Source organism: Nanorana parkeri, unplaced genomic scaffold (assembly GCF_000935625.1).
Source record: "Nanorana parkeri isolate BGI_ZX_2015 unplaced genomic scaffold, ASM93562v1 scaffold9, whole genome shotgun sequence".
Classification (NCBI taxonomy): Eukaryota; Metazoa; Chordata; class Amphibia; order Anura; family Dicroglossidae; genus Nanorana; species Nanorana parkeri.
The window spans coordinates 1,752,998-1,773,117 of NW_017306277.1; the positions used below are offsets into that span (position 1 = coordinate 1,752,998).

The 20,120-nt window shown below is 40.2% G+C and overlaps 1 protein-coding gene across 1 annotated transcript in view; it reads right to left on the reverse strand.

The window, feature by feature from the left end:
• Window positions 1-20,120, reverse strand: part of CADPS (calcium dependent secretion activator) — a 372,013-nt gene that overhangs the window by 57,386 nt on the left and 294,507 nt on the right. The window contains exon 25 of the mRNA XM_018554448.1: window positions 10,344-10,491. Within this exon, the coding sequence (XP_018409950.1) occupies window positions 10,344-10,491 (148 nt within the window). The remainder of the gene's footprint in view (window positions 1-10,343; window positions 10,492-20,120) is intronic.

Consider the following 20,120-nt stretch of genomic DNA (forward strand, 5'->3'; position numbering starts at 1 on the left):
TCCTGTCTGGGACTGCAGAACAACCCTCTCCTCTTCTCCATAACATGGATGTGTTCTGTAGCACAGAGCTGTACTGGCAGAGTTAAAAACAATGCTTAAGATAACATCACAGAGTGCATAGGGCAAAGGAAACCAATGAACCACAGGATTAACAGGCACTGTTTTGCACTTATCAAACTGTATATAACAAAATGCTTCCAATGGAATTCTGTAAATTTTAAATTGATCTGAGCGTGTACTATTTTTGCTGTGTTGCAGACACACACTGGGGGGTCTTTAGCTGGTCTTATTTTCTGTTGTGTTGTTGTACCTTTGAGGAGGAAGGGTTCTACCTTTAAGGTAGACCTACACTTATTGTATAAATCGCTATATCTATGTCACATAGCTGGGTGCTTAGATAGCTTTGAGTTAGGGACCACACTTTACAGAGGCGCCTTGATGGTAAATTGTTGCTTCACATGTATTTACAAATGTGTGCAAAAACCCCCCTACTTTTAAACTAAGATTTTCAAAACCTTTTGAGCACAGAAAACATTATCTTAGGAGAAAACTGACACCACTGAACCTGTTTTCCATAGAGAAGTGGTCTACAAACTGTGGCCTGTGGGGCAGATGTGCCTTAAAGTGACACTAAACTCAGCAGTTAAATCTTAAAAATACATTCAAGTACTTCATTATTAACAAAAATGTAGCTTGTGTGTGTATCACTCAGTTGTAGACCTCACATCATCTCTGAATTGGTGCTGACACTGTCCTTCCTTCTGGAGTGGGGCTAGTTTTATTCACTGATGGTCCCTGTGTGTGTTGTAAAGTAGCCACAGCTCCAAACTCACTCCTGTGATGGACTACAATCTCACATTTAGTTTTCCCATTTGTACTGAGATTGTAGTCCATCACAGTAGCGAGCTTGGAGCGGAAGGACAGTGTCAGCACCAATTCAGAGATGATTTGAGGATCTACAACTAAGTGATACACAAATAATCTACATTTCTGTTAATAGTTAGGAGGCTTGGATGCATTTTTTAGATTTAACTCCTGAGCTTAATGTCACTTTAAACTGGTCCTATTCGTCCTACTGACACCAATGATAGGGCATTATTCCTCCCATTGACATCAATCACAGGGCACTATTCCTCCAACTCATACCAATGATAGGGAACTATTTCTTTCACTGACATCAACAATGGGGCAATATTCCTTTTCCAACTAGCCACAGGCGTTAGGCCATTTTTTACTCCCGCTGCTTGTAAATCCTGGGGCTTACTTCCACTGACAGCTGTGCTTGAGTGTATTGTTTATCCTCCCTGGCCAATGACACCAGGGTATTTTCTCCTGCTACTGGCCACAGTCCCAGCCTCTTCAAGGTCTGAAGCACAGTGAACTGGCCCTTTGATTAGTAAGCATGAGGGCCATTGTCATAGACACAGCAATCCTCATGTTGACATCACAATGTCAATCTGCATGTTAACACTGTGGTCTACATGTGATGGGTTCACTTTAAAGACAACAGGGGAATTTATTAAAACTGGAGCAGACAGAATCTGGAGCAGATGGCCATGACAATCAATGAGCTTCCCTCTTTTATGTTCAAAGCCCAACTGAACAAACTGAAGAGAGAAGCTGATTGGTTGCCATGCACAGCTGTTCCAGATTTTGTCTATGTATTCTGTTTTTTCAACCTATCTATAGACTGAAGAAATCAAAATTCCACAATATAAACCCCAAATTAGTATCCACTATGAAAGTGGTGTATATGTGTACTACAGACCCCACCCTCTGTTAGCTGTAATTAATTCTATTTTTTTTCACAAGTGTTGTTTAATATTGCCACGTAATCATAGTTTGTTACCCTGAGATTGCGCTGCTAAATGCTAATCTTTTCCGCATATATGATTGCTACTTAGGCAAAGTAACACCTTAATTTAAGGCAATGCTGTTTTGAAAATAGTCCATTTTCATTTTATTTTAGGAGTTACTATAGTTTATTAACTATAATTTGAAGGTAATTATGCACAACTGGATACAATATGACTCAAGACATTAATATAGATGAAATAGCATTAATATAGCTGGTGGTTTTGAATAAATAAGATATTATGAATTCCCTATAATTAACTAACATGATATTTAATAGGATATATACAGATAAGACTATAAATAAATATCTGTTGAATAGACCTTATAGATATTTATTTTTCATTTATAATTATTTTTTCAATTTATATTTATTTTATAAGTTCTTCCTAATTATTGTTTACAGTATGTAAATTAATCCTTCTTTAGTTTTAATACATTCCCAGCACTCTTAATATAGGTTGCGCTTACCTACAATCTCATTGTTGTGAGATATTCACTTTGCGGTCTGCCTGGTGCCACACAGTCAGTGCCCAGAATCTCAGAGCTGTACCCATACATGTGCACCGTACCTCTATTCTCTTCAATGATAAACTATTTAGGCAGGCTTTTCATTGAATATGATGGAGGCCGCAGGGCTCATACATGGGTGCAGCTATAAGGAAATATTTATATGGGTGTGCGTGTGTACAATGGCGTCACCATGTACCACCGTACCCGGGTGACATCATAAAAAGTCGGGCACTCGTTCATGAACCGAGAGCCCGACAGTGTCAGAGAGCCCGACAGTGTCAGGAGAGAGGAGGGGACCCGGCGACATACCTCATCCCGCCGGGTGAACGTCCCCTCCTCTCTCTGCCGGCGTCCACCACCAAGATGGCCACCGGCAGGTGTCAATTAGATGACCGTGCATGTGCAATGATGTCATTGTGGGGTGTCACCCAGTTTCCGCCCCGGGTGTCACCCGGCCTCGGGACGCCCCTGCGTGTGTATGTTCTAAAATCCCCGTCCCCCCACACTTAGGCAGAAATTTCTTCTAAACTGTCAATTGAAACCCAGAATTCAATGCAAATGCCTACTTTATTCTTTGGTTTTGATTCAAGGTTTTCCCTTTAACATTTCAGTAGGTCAAAACATCAGATTCATTTTAAAAAAATGGCAACTTTCAAAGTTGCTTCAAAATGTAGTTCAGTGTGAGACAGTAACTTATGCACTGATAATTTCCTTGTGTTTCATGTGTCTATCAACTCAGCTTTTCCTTAAAAATACCATACCACAGCAACTGTCACGTTCCATAGCACTTATGCTACATTACCTCAGAGCTGCTTCTCACAACACATTCGTTAGGCTGATTCCCTGTTAATTTGAGTGACAATTCCTTGCAGTACGTATACTCTTTGTAGACTGCCGAGACAGAATGGACATCTGGGCAACATTGTATTGAAATATTTGTCAAACTATTTCATGGTTTAAAGTGTGTGATTTGACAAGTTAAAGAATATCTAAACCCAAGAACAAAAATGTTATATATTTCAGTTTACTAGTAGATGTGGTGACTGCATTTGTTTTTTGGGCGGTACGTCCATTTTCTGCAGTACAGAAAATACATCTTGATCTTGCTAGAATGTATGTGTCCATGTAGCATTCTATGCACTGAATTGATATCTCAAACAATAACCTTTCCAGCTGCAACCTTCTTTTAACTATTATATGTGATAAAGATGAGGAAAGGAGCGGGTGTATGTATTTTAAAGTGACAGTAAACTCAGGAGTTAAATCTTAAAAATGCATTCAAGTACCCTATTAACCACCTTCCGTCCAGGCCGTTTGTGAATGGCCGGACGGAAGTCTGCTCAGAGCGGGTGGACGTCCTGCCCCTCCCCCCCTCTCGTGCGCGCGCTGAGCGCCGCACACGAGAGGGAAAACTGTTAGCATGTAAACAGCCAGCGATGGCTGTTTACATACAAGCGATCAAATGTAGTTTACTTGTGCAGTACTAAGCTGTAGATCTTTAAATCACCTCTGAATTCATGCTGACACTGTCCTTCCTTCTGGAGGGTGGCTACTTTTGTTCCCCATGGTCCCTGTGTTAAGTAGCCACCGCTCCAAGCTATGCTCCCGTGATGGTCTACAATCTCACATTTAGTTTACTAATTTGTTTTGGGACTGCAGTCCATCACCGGGGAAGGAAGGACAGTGTCGGCATGAATTCAGAGATGATTTGAGGATCTACAGCCGAGTGATACACAAATAAGCTACATTTTTGCTAATAGCTAGGGTACTTGAATGTATTTTTAAGATTTAACTTCTGAGTTTAGTGTCACAACCTTCAATACAGACAGAGGGGCAAGTGAAAACTTAATTGGGGAGTGAGGGCAATTATTCTTTAGAACAGAATCACCAAGGCAGATATCCAACCTTAATACAGTACTTAAAGCTACAGTAAATGTTGGTCCTTACTAGGATGGAATTTCCTGGCTTTGCACCAAGCTAAATAATTCTTCCAAGTACAATGGTAGAACTTGCAGGAGGTCAATTGCCTACCATCAGGCACAGAACCTTCATGCAAAAGCAAATGGTTGGACAACTCCTGGACCATAAGGACTGGGACAGAAGCTTCTCCTGGTAAAGAAAGACTCTTGTGTCCAAGACTACGCCCAGGTAGTACAAGTAATGGGAAGGCGCCAGTGACAATTTCTATATCATCCCCTGAATGATGGATGATAGATCCTCCTCACTATAAAGCAGGGCTAAGACAGGGGTCAGCACCTTGGTGAAAACCAAGGATACCATGGAAAGACCATAGGGATAAAAAACTGCAAAATGCCGGTAGCGATGTTGGGCAGGAAAAAAGGGGATGTTTAATTATGCATCTTTGATGTCCACCGAGGCCAATCAAGAAATCACCAGGCTGCAGAGATTACAGTCTCCTTAAATGACTGTCAATTTTTTTTCCTCCACAGCATACACTTTTATGAAATCAGGCCCAATGTCTTTTAAAGACAGCTAAAGCAACAACAAATGTCTTTCAAAAACTCCACCTTATGTCCTGTTTCAGATTTTACATAGATATCTGTAAATGTCATAAAAGGCTCTGTTGAAATAAAGAAACTTGTGTTTTACATTCAGCGACCTTTTAAAGCTGAACTTTAACATACAGATATGGGGGCTGTGAAAGGATTTGTAATGATGTCTAAACTGTCCTGAGATTTAAACATACTTGCAGAACAGAACAGCCAAGGTTGGTGACCTGACTTTTCTCAGTTAGAGCAATATGGCTAGGTCACCTGCTTGCCCCCAGTCTGTAACTGGACAATGAAGGTGTGGCAGCAGTCACCCCCCTGCTCCTCTTACCAGTCAACATGTTCTTTGTCAGTACATGTGCATTCAGCACAGCCTGGTTGGCTTCTAGTTGTTCCCCTCACTCTCCCTGTCTCAGTGCTAATATGCAAGGCATTACAAGAGGATAATACGCAGTATAATTCAGGTACTAACATAAGTTGCATTTATAAATGTTTAATACAGATATAAATGCATTTACTGGTGCTATTTAATATCTGCCTGAAGCATAAATGTAACTGCAGTCATCATTTAAGAGTCCAAGCATTACAATGATTCCATATTACTTACTTCCATAGTACTATTTTCAGTTGTGACTTCATGGCATAAAAATAACACACTTTAACTAAATAATCTGTATACATTGTCTGCATGGCCCCTTTAATTCTCTCAGTAGGACCCAAGGGTCAGTAAGGACCCTGCACATTGTAGTGCGCTGCGTTAATGCCAGGTACGCTGTTGTGTGCCCAGGGCAGGATTTCCCACAAGGCCAACCAAGGCCCGGCCTTGGGGCATCAGCTAGTGGAATTCCTATCTCCCGACGCCCAGGACATGCAGTTCCGGGCGTCGGGCGGGTAGTTGCTTTCTACATTTAGCTCTGCTTTGGGCAAGCAGGGCTAAATGTACAGCAGGGAAGCTGACGCTTGTTTTGTACAAGTGATCTCGGCGATATCGCCGAGATCACTTGTATGCAGCCTGCATACAGGGGGGCGCATAGAGGAACCTGGCATTGGAGCAGCAGAGAGAGTAAATCCGGCCCTAGGGACCAAAAATTGTGCATGCAACATTTTTGGCACTGCACCTCACATTAAATTAAAACTACTGTATAGTAAGTATGATCTTTACACTCTTCTTACAACTATTTATTTTATAAATCCTCGAAGGAGAAAAATTATCAATGGGTTTACCTAACATATAACACGACAAGATATTTTATTTATCCAAAGAGACAAGGGAGATCTAATGTCATTCAGAACAAGTACGACAATTGTTCTGGAAAAAAATATATACTACTAATGACAGAAATTATTTTAACTCACTTCTCACCATAGATCTCACTGGCACCTGCTACAATAAAACTTTAGCCAGACTGGAGGAAGGAATTAGAAAGCTGGAAATGTGATATTGTGTGTATTGTACATAATTACAGCTCTTTAGAAAGTCCAATTACTACACAAATGGATCACACAACCGTAAACATTAAAAATGTACTGTACAGCAGCGCCTTGTGTATATCAATAATAGCGCCTCCAAAAGTCACAAGGTATGACATATATGTGAGCCATGAAGAAGCCAGACGAATGGGCCTCAGTAATCTGGGAAACTCATTGTCTGTGGAGTCATGGGGATGTAAAGGACAGATGCTGAGACACAACTTGTGAAAGGGAGAAACAAATGAAATGGATGGAAGTGCGATATATGGTGTGATAATTATAGATCAATAATAGAAGAAAACCAGAAATCCACAACCTTTTGTTGCCTCAAAGAGACAAAAGAAATATTGTCTAGATCTGTTGTCAAAGGTCAACCATTTTTCTTGTGCTATTTATTAGTCCTCAATCAAATTGCTTACTTATTTGTAGGAAAACAACGAGTCACAGTTCTATTCATGAAACTGCAAGGTCCTATTTTCTTTTAGACCCCTACCCTTCCATGTAAAAAGTGGTAGGTTAGAGTGATATCAAATCTCACAAGAAGGTACCCTGGCACTGTGTAGGAGCATCTTTTTGTGATGTCAGCAATTCCAGGATCAATCCAGTAATGTCACCCTCACCTAGATGAGCTCGCTAAAAACCTGAGTGAGTCTTTTTAACATTTTTTCAGGGGATATTGTTTTTCTTTTTTATATTTAACTGTGCTTTTTTTTAGATGGGGAGAGGTCTACAATAATATTGGCCCTTGTTTTTTTTATGCAACCTTTACTTAAAGCTCAACTCTGGGATAAGCAAACATTGCCGAAATACAAGAGTCATGGGTATTCTTGCCTGAGTCTTGGTGTGATTTGTATATTTTGTCCAGATCTGTGCAGTAATCCAATGTGAAACTGTTTAGGAGTTTCAAGAAATAAAGACCTGTCACTGCTGCTTTCTCTTTTTGTGGAGGGTGACTGGTCTTGTTTATGCCCCATCCTATAGTGTTCTGCAGGCAGCATATAGGGGTCTATTCACGAAGCAGCCCAAGGATCTAGCCGTAGCTTCGGCTGATCCTTCGGCTAGCTTCGGCCCCAGGACCCCTTCGGTTCAGTAGAACCGAAGGGCTGCTGTACGGGCTATTCCCTATAGCCCGTACAGCTCCCGAAGTTGGCTGAGCGGCTCAGTCGATATGCCTATGCCTCGGCTCGACTGAGCCACGCTGAAAACCGAAGCTGGCCGAATGGCCGGCCATTGGCCCGCCGACAGCCTGCTTCTGACAGCTGAGCGGAGCCAGCCCTCATCTCACGGCTGGCTCCGACCACTTGCAAAGAGATCAGCGTCCCTGGTATCCAGCTAATTAGGGACGCTGTCAATACACACTGAGAGCGGCCTCTCCGTGTTCTCAGTGTGTAATGACAGATGTAGTTTCTGGTTACCTGGTAACCAGGAACGCGTCTGTCATTCCTCCCCCGGACGCTCTGGGAGTCTAATAGGCTACCGGCCGCCCGGGAGAGAAACACTTTCTCACAGAAAGGTTCACTCTGCTCGATCAAGAAGAGTAAACCTTTCCCTGCTCTGTTTTTTCTTTTTTTCAGTTCTCCATCAGGTCCCCATCTGGTGATTGACAGCAGCAGAGGGCGGGTGCAATAGCTGGTTTTCTATTGGCTATTGCAAAGTGAAATAGCCAATAGGAATCTAGTTATGCTTTCCTACGGGGATTTCTTTTTTTTTTGACGGTAGCAGAACCGTCTGGCCAATAGAAAACAGTTGGGCGGAGCTAGCTGCGACTGCTAGCTCCGCACAATCGTTTTCTATTTTTTTTCTACTTTTTAAACTATTTTTCTGTTCGGCTATTTACTCACTGCTGTTCGGCATCTATAAGAATAAACAGCAGCAACTTGCCTGCCGGGGGTTAGGCTTAGCCAATCCAGATGTCGGATCGGCTGAGTCGAACTCCTTCTGCACTTTGGGTAGGCCGAACATGCTGAGCATGTTTGGCCGACCCGAAGCCACACAAAGCCACCCGATGTACGGCTGATTTCAGCCGTTATACGGCTGGAATCAGCCATACCAGCCTGAAGTGAATAGCCGAAAAGCGTTCGGCTCACATCGCTTGGGGTCGGTGAGTCACTCGGCTGCCTACTGTGGCTTAGTGAATAGACCCCATAGTGTGGGAGAGGGGCTGCTGGCCAATCCCACAGCTCTGCTCTCTGCACAGGGTATGTACAGCACAGTGATACGGTCATTGCTACATTTACAAGAAAATATCTGCATTTGGAAAGGCAGTTGGCATACACAGAGTGGATTTCCATCATTTGGTTCTATTGAAGAGTATATTTAAATGGAAGTTTTTGTACCCAGAGCTCAGCTTTAAAGTACTTCACATCTAAAGCCTGCTACCTGTTACTTCTGCTTCATAATCTGAATGGATATATTTGGTAGTGATATAAATGTGTCTCCAATGAGGTATAACTCTTCTAACATTTTTAATACCTTTTCTAAAATTTGAAGTTGTTATTGAGTTCCTAATTTTACAATATGTGTCAAATTTAAAATTTTTGAAAGTTGAAGTTCAACCCTAGTCAATTGTTTTTAGTGGGGAAGGACTCCTGTCAGGATTTTACTTCTGTCTATATCTGTTCAGGAGATTCCCCTTACTGGAGGGGAGTAAAAAAACTATTCAAAGAGACAACAGCAATAAAACCAGACTGGGGAAAACGTGGAAACTCTGTCAACATGTATTGCTATACAGGTATTCCTCACTTAACGACCGAGTTCCGTTCCTACGACCAGGTCGTTAAACAAATTGGTCGTTAAGTGAGGAACTCTATACAGTACTGTACTGCATTAGTACAGTACTGTATAGCGTTGCCGATGTACAGTACTGAACAGTGTACTGTACATCGGGTAATGAAAATACTCACGGGGACGCGCTGTGAAGAACGGAGGACGTCACTTCCCCCGGCGACACGTCGCACTGGCGCTGACGCGCGAGGTCGGAGGTCGCTCGGAGGACGGTCGTAAGTGCGAGTGGTCGCAAAACAGGTAAGTCGTTAAGCGAAGAGTATCTGTATATATCCCCAACTGTGGGGATTTCCTCCTGCTTCCTGTTCTAGCAAAGGTTGTCACTGGGAAACCAAGAGAGAGTAAATATCCCTAGTGGAGACCCAGGCAGGAATAAAAACCTGTCAAACAGCCAGCTGGGAACACGTTTGGAGAAACAGCAAATAACTCGCTAGTTGAACCACTCTCCATTCAATCCATAAAAATCCTGTAATCTTTTTATAAGCAGTACTTAAAGCCTGGATGAAGGAGTAATGTTTTAACCTTGGAAATGAGTTGGCTGGTTATAAGCTTGTGGGCGTTTCTTTGATGAAATCTATACTTTTAGACTGCCAAATGTGTGATGTGGTTTTCTCATGTTTTACCTCCTGCTTTCCTGTATTGTGCTTTGAGGCCTTTTCTTGTTAGCAAGTCACCTTGACTGAGTTGTGGTACTCTTTGCTATGTATTTATGCTCACACTGTGAAACAAAACCAACTCTGCATCCAGTGCCTCACACTTTCAGGAATAAAAACAGAAGTTTCAACTGTTGTTGCTGTCTGTGCCCTCCGTGGATAGGTTTTCCTTCACATAAAGTAAAGGGTAATCTCCTCTTCAAGTAACAAGACAGTAATAAAAGCTCAACATACATAGTAACATAGTATGTAAGGCTGAATAAAGACCAAGGTCCAGAGGCTCTAACCCTTTCCCAATCTTTCCGACCCTAGTAAAAAGTTTTGTCTGCATTTCTAAAATGAATAACATAAATAGAAAAGGGCACTTATGAAACTCCTGGGTTAACATTGAGACTGTATATACCAATCAAAGGTGCACATTCTAGTCCCAGCACATTCATTATGTCAGAATTAGTATTTTGAGAAAAGTATACTTTTTATGGTTCTAAGGTAACTCTAGGAAATAAAGCTGCTTCTGCACAGTTATTACTTTATAATTAAGTCTAAAGTCAAGTTTTACCTCTTGTCCCATCTCCATACTGCAAAGTTTTGTTGATTGTGCTTTTGCATCAACCATAACATTAAACATAGTACAGATAGATTGCGGCACCCGGAAGTCTGTCGATCGGCTGGTTTTCTGTAACTTCACCTCAAATGCAATTCTAGTCCTGTTGAAAAAAAAATAAAAAATCAACACACTGCCAGAAAACACACCTTAAAGAGGAGATCTGCTGTTTATTACATTTACACATTTTCTGCATGTGAGTGGTAAGGCACAGCAGCACATGTTCTGCATTAATTCAAATTATATTCTTAATACTTTAGGGAAAGCTCTGAACATGGCCCACAGAAGGACACATGAGATACTTTGACTTCACAGGGACACTTTAACCCTCATTCATTAAAAGAAGGGACATTGAAAGGTTCTCCTCAGAGAGTATTATAAAACAGCTTAAATAACCTTGTTTCTGCCCAAAGCGAATTTGCGTCCCATTATAAAAACTGAGTACTATTATATTCCATATAGCACTTCTACTGCAGGACACCATGTACTGCAGCTAGGCCACTCCACTAGAGGAAAGTAAAGCACAAGGATCGTCACTAATGTAGGTTTGGCAGTGCTTTGTGCCAGATTGTTGGACTTATCAACAAATGTGAACTTCAGAAGTCCCTTCAAAGGGTAATTCTTTAAATCTGAGACCTGACATGGCTGTGGCAGATGTCCTCCCACTTTCATACTCCAGTGGCCTAAGAACTCTAATCCTTCCACTAAGAGTTCACTCCATCCATGCCCCAAGCCTACATCGTCAGTTAACCTACACTAGACAGCATAGAAGCTACTTCACATGCCCCTCTCTACCTCCCAGCAGACAAAGCGGCCCCAAGGAGTACATGCAGTGCCCAAATCAGTGAAGGGGCACATTGGGATGTAATAGTTAGTTGATGGATGCCTAACCGGGCAGAGCCACTATAGCAGGGAATGCAATTTATAAACTACCAATTGAAATAACTCATCTTTATTACATTGTGTCTGACCCAGCAGCAAGAAATCAGTAAGACTACCCAATGACAATATCCAGACACTGTCAAAGTGCTTGTGGAAAGTTCCCCGGACCCACTTATACGTGATTAATTACCCATACACTGTCCCTGGGCAGAGATGGTGCCATCACTGCTCCCTCTGGGCTCTGAAAGCAGCCAGAAATCTGTATTTTGGTGCTGGCTGTGACTGAAGAGGGAATGACAGGTGATTGTTGGAGAGGTGATTATCACCTGAATTGCCAAATTACAGTGTATGTTTCAGAACATCAAAGTGTTTCTTTTAACAGAAAATAATTACATGTCATCACTTTTTTCACAAACCCAAACAAGGGGTTTATTCCTCCCCTTAGAATAATGGATGGATCCATGAAAATTAGTCCCTTATACCCCTGTGGCCAATGGGGACATCCAGATTTCCTGTTTATAGCACAGACCCAAAAATGTGTGACAAGCTGAGAGCAGCATCAAGCTTGGCAGGTCTTCCGCAGGATTCAACGGTGAACCATTAAAGTGACAATAAACTCAAGAGTTAAATATTAACAATGCATTCAAGCACGTTAACCATTAACAAAACGGTACCCTTTTTGTGCAAAACGCAGCTGTAGTTCCTAAAATCATCTCCAAATTCATGCTGACACTGTCCTTCCTTCTGGAGGGTGGTTATCATTGTTCCCCATGGTCCCTGTGTGTTTTGAAAAGTAGCCACCGCTCCAAGCTCACTCTGTGATGGACAACAATCTCAATAGAAATTAGAAGTAGCAGAACTAGCAGGGTTATCCACAAAAGTGTGAATAGTTTGGAGAAGGCAGAAGTGAATGATCTAGGATGACATAGCTGAACTGGAAAATGAGCTGAATTGGAGAATTTTTCCAAATTAGCTATTTTGTCCTAGATTGTTCACTTCTCCTGCCTTCTCCAAACTCTTTATCCATTTGTGAATAATCACAAAATGTAAATGTAAGATTGTAGTCCATCACAGGAGTGAGCTTGGTTAAATAAAAGTAGTCACTCACACTCCATAAGTAGTAAAGTCAATAGGGTTTAATGCCTGTGATGATGCACATCTCCTAAGCAACGTTTCGGGACCGTGCGGCCCCTTTCTCAGGCAAACAGAGAGGAGTGAGCTTGGGGTGGTGGCTACTTTACAACACACACAGGGACAGATGATTTGAAGATCTACAGCTGACTGAAGTACACACAAGGTATAGTTTTTTAATATTTTTACGATTTACCTTCTCGATTTAGAGTTACTTTAATAAGTACCAATAAAATAATTTGTCATTCAAAAACAGTGAATCTTTAAATTTATGTTTAGTATGGCTGGTCGAAATACTCACTCATAAATTATGGTGAATTTCCCTGAGACCTTAACTCACCACCATAGAATAGGAAACCCAGATATATGGCAAACTGCTGCAAAAGAGACCTGACCCCAACAGTACATGGGCAGAAAAGGGTTCATAAATGTGACAAACCTTCCGAGTGTTCAGCAGTGGAAGGATACAAATGATCATTCATCACTTTTTAAATCTGCCCTATACTAATATGGAAAGTGGAAAAAAAGAATCACACATTCAGAAAGATTGCCCTTAGGGATCTCAGAATGGAAGGCAGCCAAACAGAGGGCAGATTAAATATACAAAAGTGGAGAGGAAGCATTTTGCTGTAACAACGGTGACAAAGAGGAAACCAACTTTTATTTTTGCATGTTATACACACACACAAAGAAAGATAAAAAAGTATGGGGGAGTTGTATATCTTTTCATCCAGGAGAATTGTTTCTTTTGCCAAATACACTATGAACTGAATACTGTACTAATTTTACTGTACAATAAATGACAAAATATCAAACAAAAAAGAAAATCAGGAGGATCTTTAAATCACTTGGTATTCTTTAAAATGTCCCAAATACTGTAATAGTTTAAACATCAACATGAAAGTGTAGATTGTTTATCATAATAAGATTTATGTATTTCTCATACACTAAATAAAATCTTATACATAATACAGACATCTTTTCTATGTTCATCATGTTTATTGTCATGTCAGATGCATTCTTAGCTTATAAGTTCCTTTCTGTTTAAGCAACTAGATTATCTGGGTTTAAGTGAGTCAGTATCCTAAAACCTCACTGGGAAAAACTTGGGTAAGCAGCATCCACAGAATTCTGGGAGTGTCGGTGTCTCAGTGTGTGCCTTCAGTCTGCTGACAGAGGTGCTACCTAGAAAGTGCTTTACTAATTCTGGGCACATACAAGCCCTGAGAGCAGCTGGTGGTTTTTGCTTCCTGTGGTGCTATAATTGCCTCAATGAAGGCTCCATCTGCTCCCTGCGACTTCAAAGGAAAGTCAGGGTGCAAATGGAATCGATCAAGTGCAAACTGGGCTTTAAGCTCCAGCATGTGGAGAGGATAGGTGTGCCTGAGACTAAAGCCCCTTAGTGTGTATAGGGGGGTTCCCTCTATGAATATAAAGAAGGGAACGTAGAGGGCCCAGATCTGACAGATTTCAGAATCCTTGTATGCAAGAGAACAATACCTCCACAGCACTGACAACCACATCACAGAAGAGATCTTTTTTCTGGGATTCCAGAATAAAAAGAAGGGGGGGGGGGCTTGAAATCCCCTATGCTCTGATAAACCAACAGGAGCTTTCCTTCCTGAGATTCATATGTCATCAGAGTGATGCAAACCTTTAGTAGAGCATTGACACATCATGACTTCTTTGCCCTTACCCCTAGTAATTGTAAATCCCACTTGAACTCTCACACCCATTTTCCTTTTTATAGTGTGGTACCACTGAATGTTATGATTTTTTTGTCTTCTTAAAGAGACTGATTTTAACAACTACAAAAAACACCAACTGCAACAGAAGAATGTGTACTCATCTGCTTTGTCACGTGTTCCCACAACCTTTGCACTACTGGCTCTGGCAGAATTTTAGCTTCCTACACACTTCTGAGTGTGTCAGATGCCTGGTTCCCTGCAGCCCACTGTGGGTCTGTTGTGCACTGTGGTTCCATCCTCCAGCCCTAAGGGAAAGCATGGGCTGCAGCATATGAGATCTGGAAGGTTCAGATGTTAAGATTCTGAAGGGGGCTGCAGCTCTGCAAGTCAACGAAGATCAGATGAATGGATGGTGGGACAGGAAAGTATAAAAAACTATACTATGCAATAGGGTTGATTTACTAAAGGCAAATAGACTGTTCACTTTGCAAGGGAATTTGCACCTTGCAGGGGAAGTTACCCTTAGCTAAGGGAATGTGGTGACATTTCATTTTGGAAACAATATTGAATCACGTGAAAGAAAAACTTAAAAAAACAGCATTTTTTTCTTGAACATGATTGGGTGATGGAAGTCAGCAGAGCTTCCCCTGATTTATTAAACCAAGGGCAAACTTCCCTTGCTAGTTGCCTTATTAACCCCAATGCCTTCGTTTCTTTTGCTCCTATTGGGCTTTAAAGCTGAAAGCCCACCAACATCGGATTTTTCGGGGTGTACAGTTTAGGAGAACACCTACGTTGCATTTAAGGTTTAAATTTAAAATTTTAACAGCTCTTCTGCTACAATTTTGTTGAACTGTTCTTGTTTAAACCAGAGGGTTTTTTAAAATGAATACTGACAGGATTTACTTAACACACAATTTTACATTAGCTCTGCAGAGTTTTGATAGAACTCTTATATTATGTGTGGCTAGTGTGCAGAAGGGAAAACAGAGTGGATTTATAATTATAGTATACCCTAGAAGTTTAAAGTACCAAATGTCTTTCTTTTCTTTTTTTAATAATTATACTCATTTTGTCTGTTTCATCCAAAGCTATTAATTACAGTAGAGATCACAGACACCATCTGTATACTAAGGTGTAAATTTCACAATTGTATGTGGTCTATTCACAAATGTTTCTTTACTCTGGCTTACAAAAAAAAAGCCTCATGTGAACATTTTCCTCTTACAAATGTTCCCATCCTAACATGAGATTGAGACGTCAAAGAACAGTATCAGGAAAGCTGGCTTGCCTATACAAAGTTTGATGTTTAAGCAGATGATATAATCATTTTTATGCTTTCCTAAAGAAGAAAAGTTTTTTATTTACAGGAGTCAGACTTTTATTTATAAATTTAGTTTAGATGGGTGGCCACTGGGCGCTGAGTCCCTTCATGCTGGAAGCTCTATGGATTAAAAGGAAAAATCCGGCCGCACTCTATTGCACGCTGAATCAATTTATTTAAAGTTTGTCAGTGACACTAAGTCCTGCCTAAGGTCCACCCCTTATGACATGTTTCACCTAATCTTAGGCTTAGTCATAGAGTCTAATAGAATCTATGACTAAGCCCAGGACTGGGTGAAACATGTCAGACGGGATGGACTCCATGTAATTCACAAACTTTCAATAAACTGATACAGCGTAAAACGGAGTGTGGCTGGATTTCTCCTTTACTATATACTTGTTTGGTTGGTGCAAGGACACACTCCTGCTGGCGAGCACCAGGCTGCCTTTCCCCTGCTAAAGCGGTGGAGGAGAGGTGCTTTATTTTGTATGATTTGGTCTATGGATTAAAACTTTGTATTAGTGAAGAGTGGTGTGCGGCTGTTTTCTTTACAGATTTTCAATATAAGCCAAAACTTTACTTTCTTAAAGAGCTATGGGTACCCCTTGTATATAACATTTCTAAGTGCGTTGGTCCCCTGCTGGGTGCTGTGCTTCCTCCAGGCAGCTGGTAAGAGAACAGGGTAGTGATACTGCAATTGGTGGGAGGAACCACAGTCCCCAATGGGGTATTGGGGATCTAACACACCCACACTTGCAGCTTTTCAAGAGAGAAAAGACCTGACTCACCACCCATCAGAGACGCCAGTTTTAAACATCTTCTTTTACAGGGTGCTTTTGATTGATTTTTTCACTGCGTTGACAGGGTCCCATTAGCACATGCCATTGTTATTTGTGCTATACTCAAACTTTTGGTAAAAGATATGTTGCACATTTGGTGCTCATTTGTTTATTATTTACATAACATATCAATTCTCGAATGTTATAGCATGTATGCAAGTGTAGACCTTGTCAAATGACTTAATACATTTGGCTGCACATTCAAATTGGGCATTTTTCACAGTTGATCAACTATCAATACAGAATATTATGTGCCTACAGTAAGGACAATCCCTCATTGGTGTTAAACATTTTTGACCATTAGATTAAAGTACACTATCAGTGACTCTGTCGCTCAAAAAAAAAAGCCAACCCTTAAAAGAACAAATATAATACCTTCCAGTCTCAGCTCCAATGATTCTGATCTTTGCTCTCTTGCATAGCTACATCAACCAACAGTATTCAACATCTGACACTGTGGGTGTGGTGGATGCCTTCGTCTCCTACTGAGAGCTGGGAATCCACTTGCTGCCCACTACATCAGTTGTTTATCCCTACAGATTTGTACAATGGACACGCAGTACAGGCCTCAAGTGTCAGATGGTAAAGGTTGGTAAAGGTTGTTTGCTCGGTGTAGTCACTAGTGGTGAGAATGGTTGTATTATTCCTCTGGTTAATAAACTAAACATGAGATTGTAGTCCATCGTGGGAGCGAGCTTGGAGCGGTGGCTACTTTACAACACACACAGGGGCCATGGGGAACAAAAGTCGCCCCCCCCTCCAGAAGGAAGGACAGTATCAGCACCAATTCAAAGATGATTTAAGGATCTACAGATGAGTGATGCACAAATAAGATATGGTTTTGTTAAAAGGGGACTTGAATGCATTTTTAAGATTTAACTCCCGAGCAGTGTCACTTTAAGTGTAAAGTGAGGTGAATATAGGCCTGAGTTACTCAAGTGTAAAGGGAAGTGAATTAAACCTTTACTCAGTTTGAACATTCAATTATGTGAAGAACCTCTTTTCACTGGATATTTAAAGTGAACATCACCACTTCACTTTGCACTTCAGCAAATCAGGCTAAGTTTAACCACACGTCAGATGATTTGTTCTCATTTTAAAATTTTAATACATTCAGTCCAATCTGTTTTAAAAATTAAGCCCATAGTTTCGTTTTCTTTATTATATGAGTATATATTTTTCATTGTAGTTTCTTGGGGTATATTGAAAATAATATCCAACGTTTCTTTATATCCAGAATGGAAGTGTGAAATGTGAGAAACAACAATATGTTTGAAAACAGTTATATTAATGGATGACCTGACTACATCATTCTATCTACAATCTTTGCAAGATTTTATTAATTACAGTATATATTTATATATCTAAAGTAATATTTGTTCACATGAATGAATGCCTGGAGAAACTGCATTCATTTATTTCAAAATCAATTGTATATACTATTATTTACTACTTAATATATTTATTACTGCTACTCATGATTAATACCTTTTATTATTATTATTATTCTTTAATAATAATAATAAAAATATATGTGGAAAACTATTAAATGTCTTAAAGAAAGCTGTCTTTAATTTATATTTCTATTACAAATACATATAATTAAATATGAAATACAATTTTTTTAGCTTTAACATTTGATTTCCAATGAAAATATAACTATCACAATTTAAGCCTCTGCTGCCGGATAACTGCCCAACATGATTAAATTCAATTAGGTTCCAAGTGGCTAGATTGCCGTCTTGTTCTTAGATGCCAATAATAATCATGTAAGTCTTCAGATATTCTTAACAAATCAAATTCATAATATGCCTCAAGAAACAAATGGAAATTTGTGACAGCGGAAAAAAAGCCTGTAGTGTCTGCATACTTTTGCATATTTACAATAAATTAGATAATTGTATTTTAAAAAGAGCTATGATAATATGGCAAATTCTGTATTTTAATAATCTCTGACCAAATCAATTATCATAAAATGTGACAACACCAAGCAGATCACTTACTTGACGATAGAATGTACAATATTTGTTGTTTATTTATCGCAGCGTACAGTAAATACATTTTAAAACTCTCAAGGTCTATTTTCATTGCATGGGAAACTGCCTGTTAGCTATTAAAGGGGCTGCGCCTTTTCTTTTAGCCACTTAGTGATAAATGATGGATTAAATATTTCTGCTTTGGGCCATTGAAAATATGGGAACACTAATTACTAAACATTATCCGTAAATAAAACATTCAGTGCTGTAGGGGGCGGATTAAACAAATAAATAGCAATCTATCTTAAGGGGTCACACAAACAGGATCAGAAACTTTAGCAAAGAAAACAAATGCATGAAATTGGCTCTTTACTGCTGGCCTTTTTATGGCACTGGTAGTTTGTACCATTTCAGTGTTTAGTGCTTTTTAATATTATCATGAATGATACTAATAGCGACACTATTAATAACAAAAATATGTATACATTTGAACCATCTTATAAGTTTCAGGGTACATTCTGTTTACTTTAACAAAAATACTCCCACTTTGCCCATGCAGGGAAAACTGACAGCATCTCTGGACCCCCTTATACTCAGCTTACCAGTTCTCCCTCTCTGCACCTTTCTACTCTGCATTTGTCCACAATACCTGGTACTTCTGGGTATAAAGAAATGTTACTTCTTCCTTTGTGATAGTGCTCAGGTCTAATAGCCTATCTCTAGATCTGAGCACTGCATGTGACCAGAGGAGTGATATCACTGCTCTCCTGGGTGGCCAACACAAATCTTTATAATATCAGTTGCAGAGGTTGGAGGAGCAGCAAGGGATCGCTGGCAAACAGTATTGGGGTGAGGGAGTCTTTTCCCTTAAACAGTGTCACTGGGCAACGTGTCAGTATCTCTTTAAGTACTCTTTGAGATGAACAGAAATCTTAGAAAATTGCAGGTTCGTTGTAAAAAGTGTTTCTTTAGCATATCGCCTCCATGGTTTGCGTTAGATGGGTCCAGTGGCCATTGAAAATATACCTTCCTCTACTGCCTGAAAGGTTTTATGTCTCTATAAAGACCTTTTCTGGTTTGCCATAATTTCAGTTATGCAGCTTTACAGTAAGTGTAATTTGTCATATATAAAGTCTTCTAACAACCTTTTCATAAGAAACTGTGTTCTAATTATACCCATTGTATAGTTTTTTGAGTGACAGGTAAAGTCCAGTAGTCAAAACACATCTGCCACCATTTATTGCATTCTGTATATGATCAGACTGTCACATGACTGCATCATATTTATTTGGGTTCTGTAGCAACATAACTCCATGCAGAGCTAGGATTTGTATAAGATTTTCTATCATGCTGTTTTGCTGTTTGTGACCCATCAGCTATGCCATAGAACAGCTCTTAACTGTGGTCCTGTAAAGTATCAAAGGGCCGCACAATATTCAGTTCATGGAATTCTACTGAACACTGTCAGAGCCTGCAGACATAGTAGAGGAAAATATAAGATTACAGACATGCTACAGGTGTTGATGGAGGTGGGAACCTGCTGCAGGATACAGTCAGAAACTGGGGTCATGTTACATGACACATTTCCCCTACAGCTCCTTAGCAGATTAATGTTCCCACTCCCACCACCGCGGTCTTCCAAAGGTTGCACAATGAATACCAAAGGGTCCTTGGTCTGCCAGTTGGGCACCAGGGACAAATAAGTTGTTGTACATTTTGTTTTATGACTAAGAGACATCAAAGTCTCTGTAGAAGTTAATTCTCAAGATGTATAGCGCTTCAGGATTACTTTACCTGACTAACTGGGTGTTAGGAAAGCTACTAGATGATGATTTCCATTCTAATAAGAATGTTTACATACTTAATGAAGTCACAACAAAATGTCTGTTATG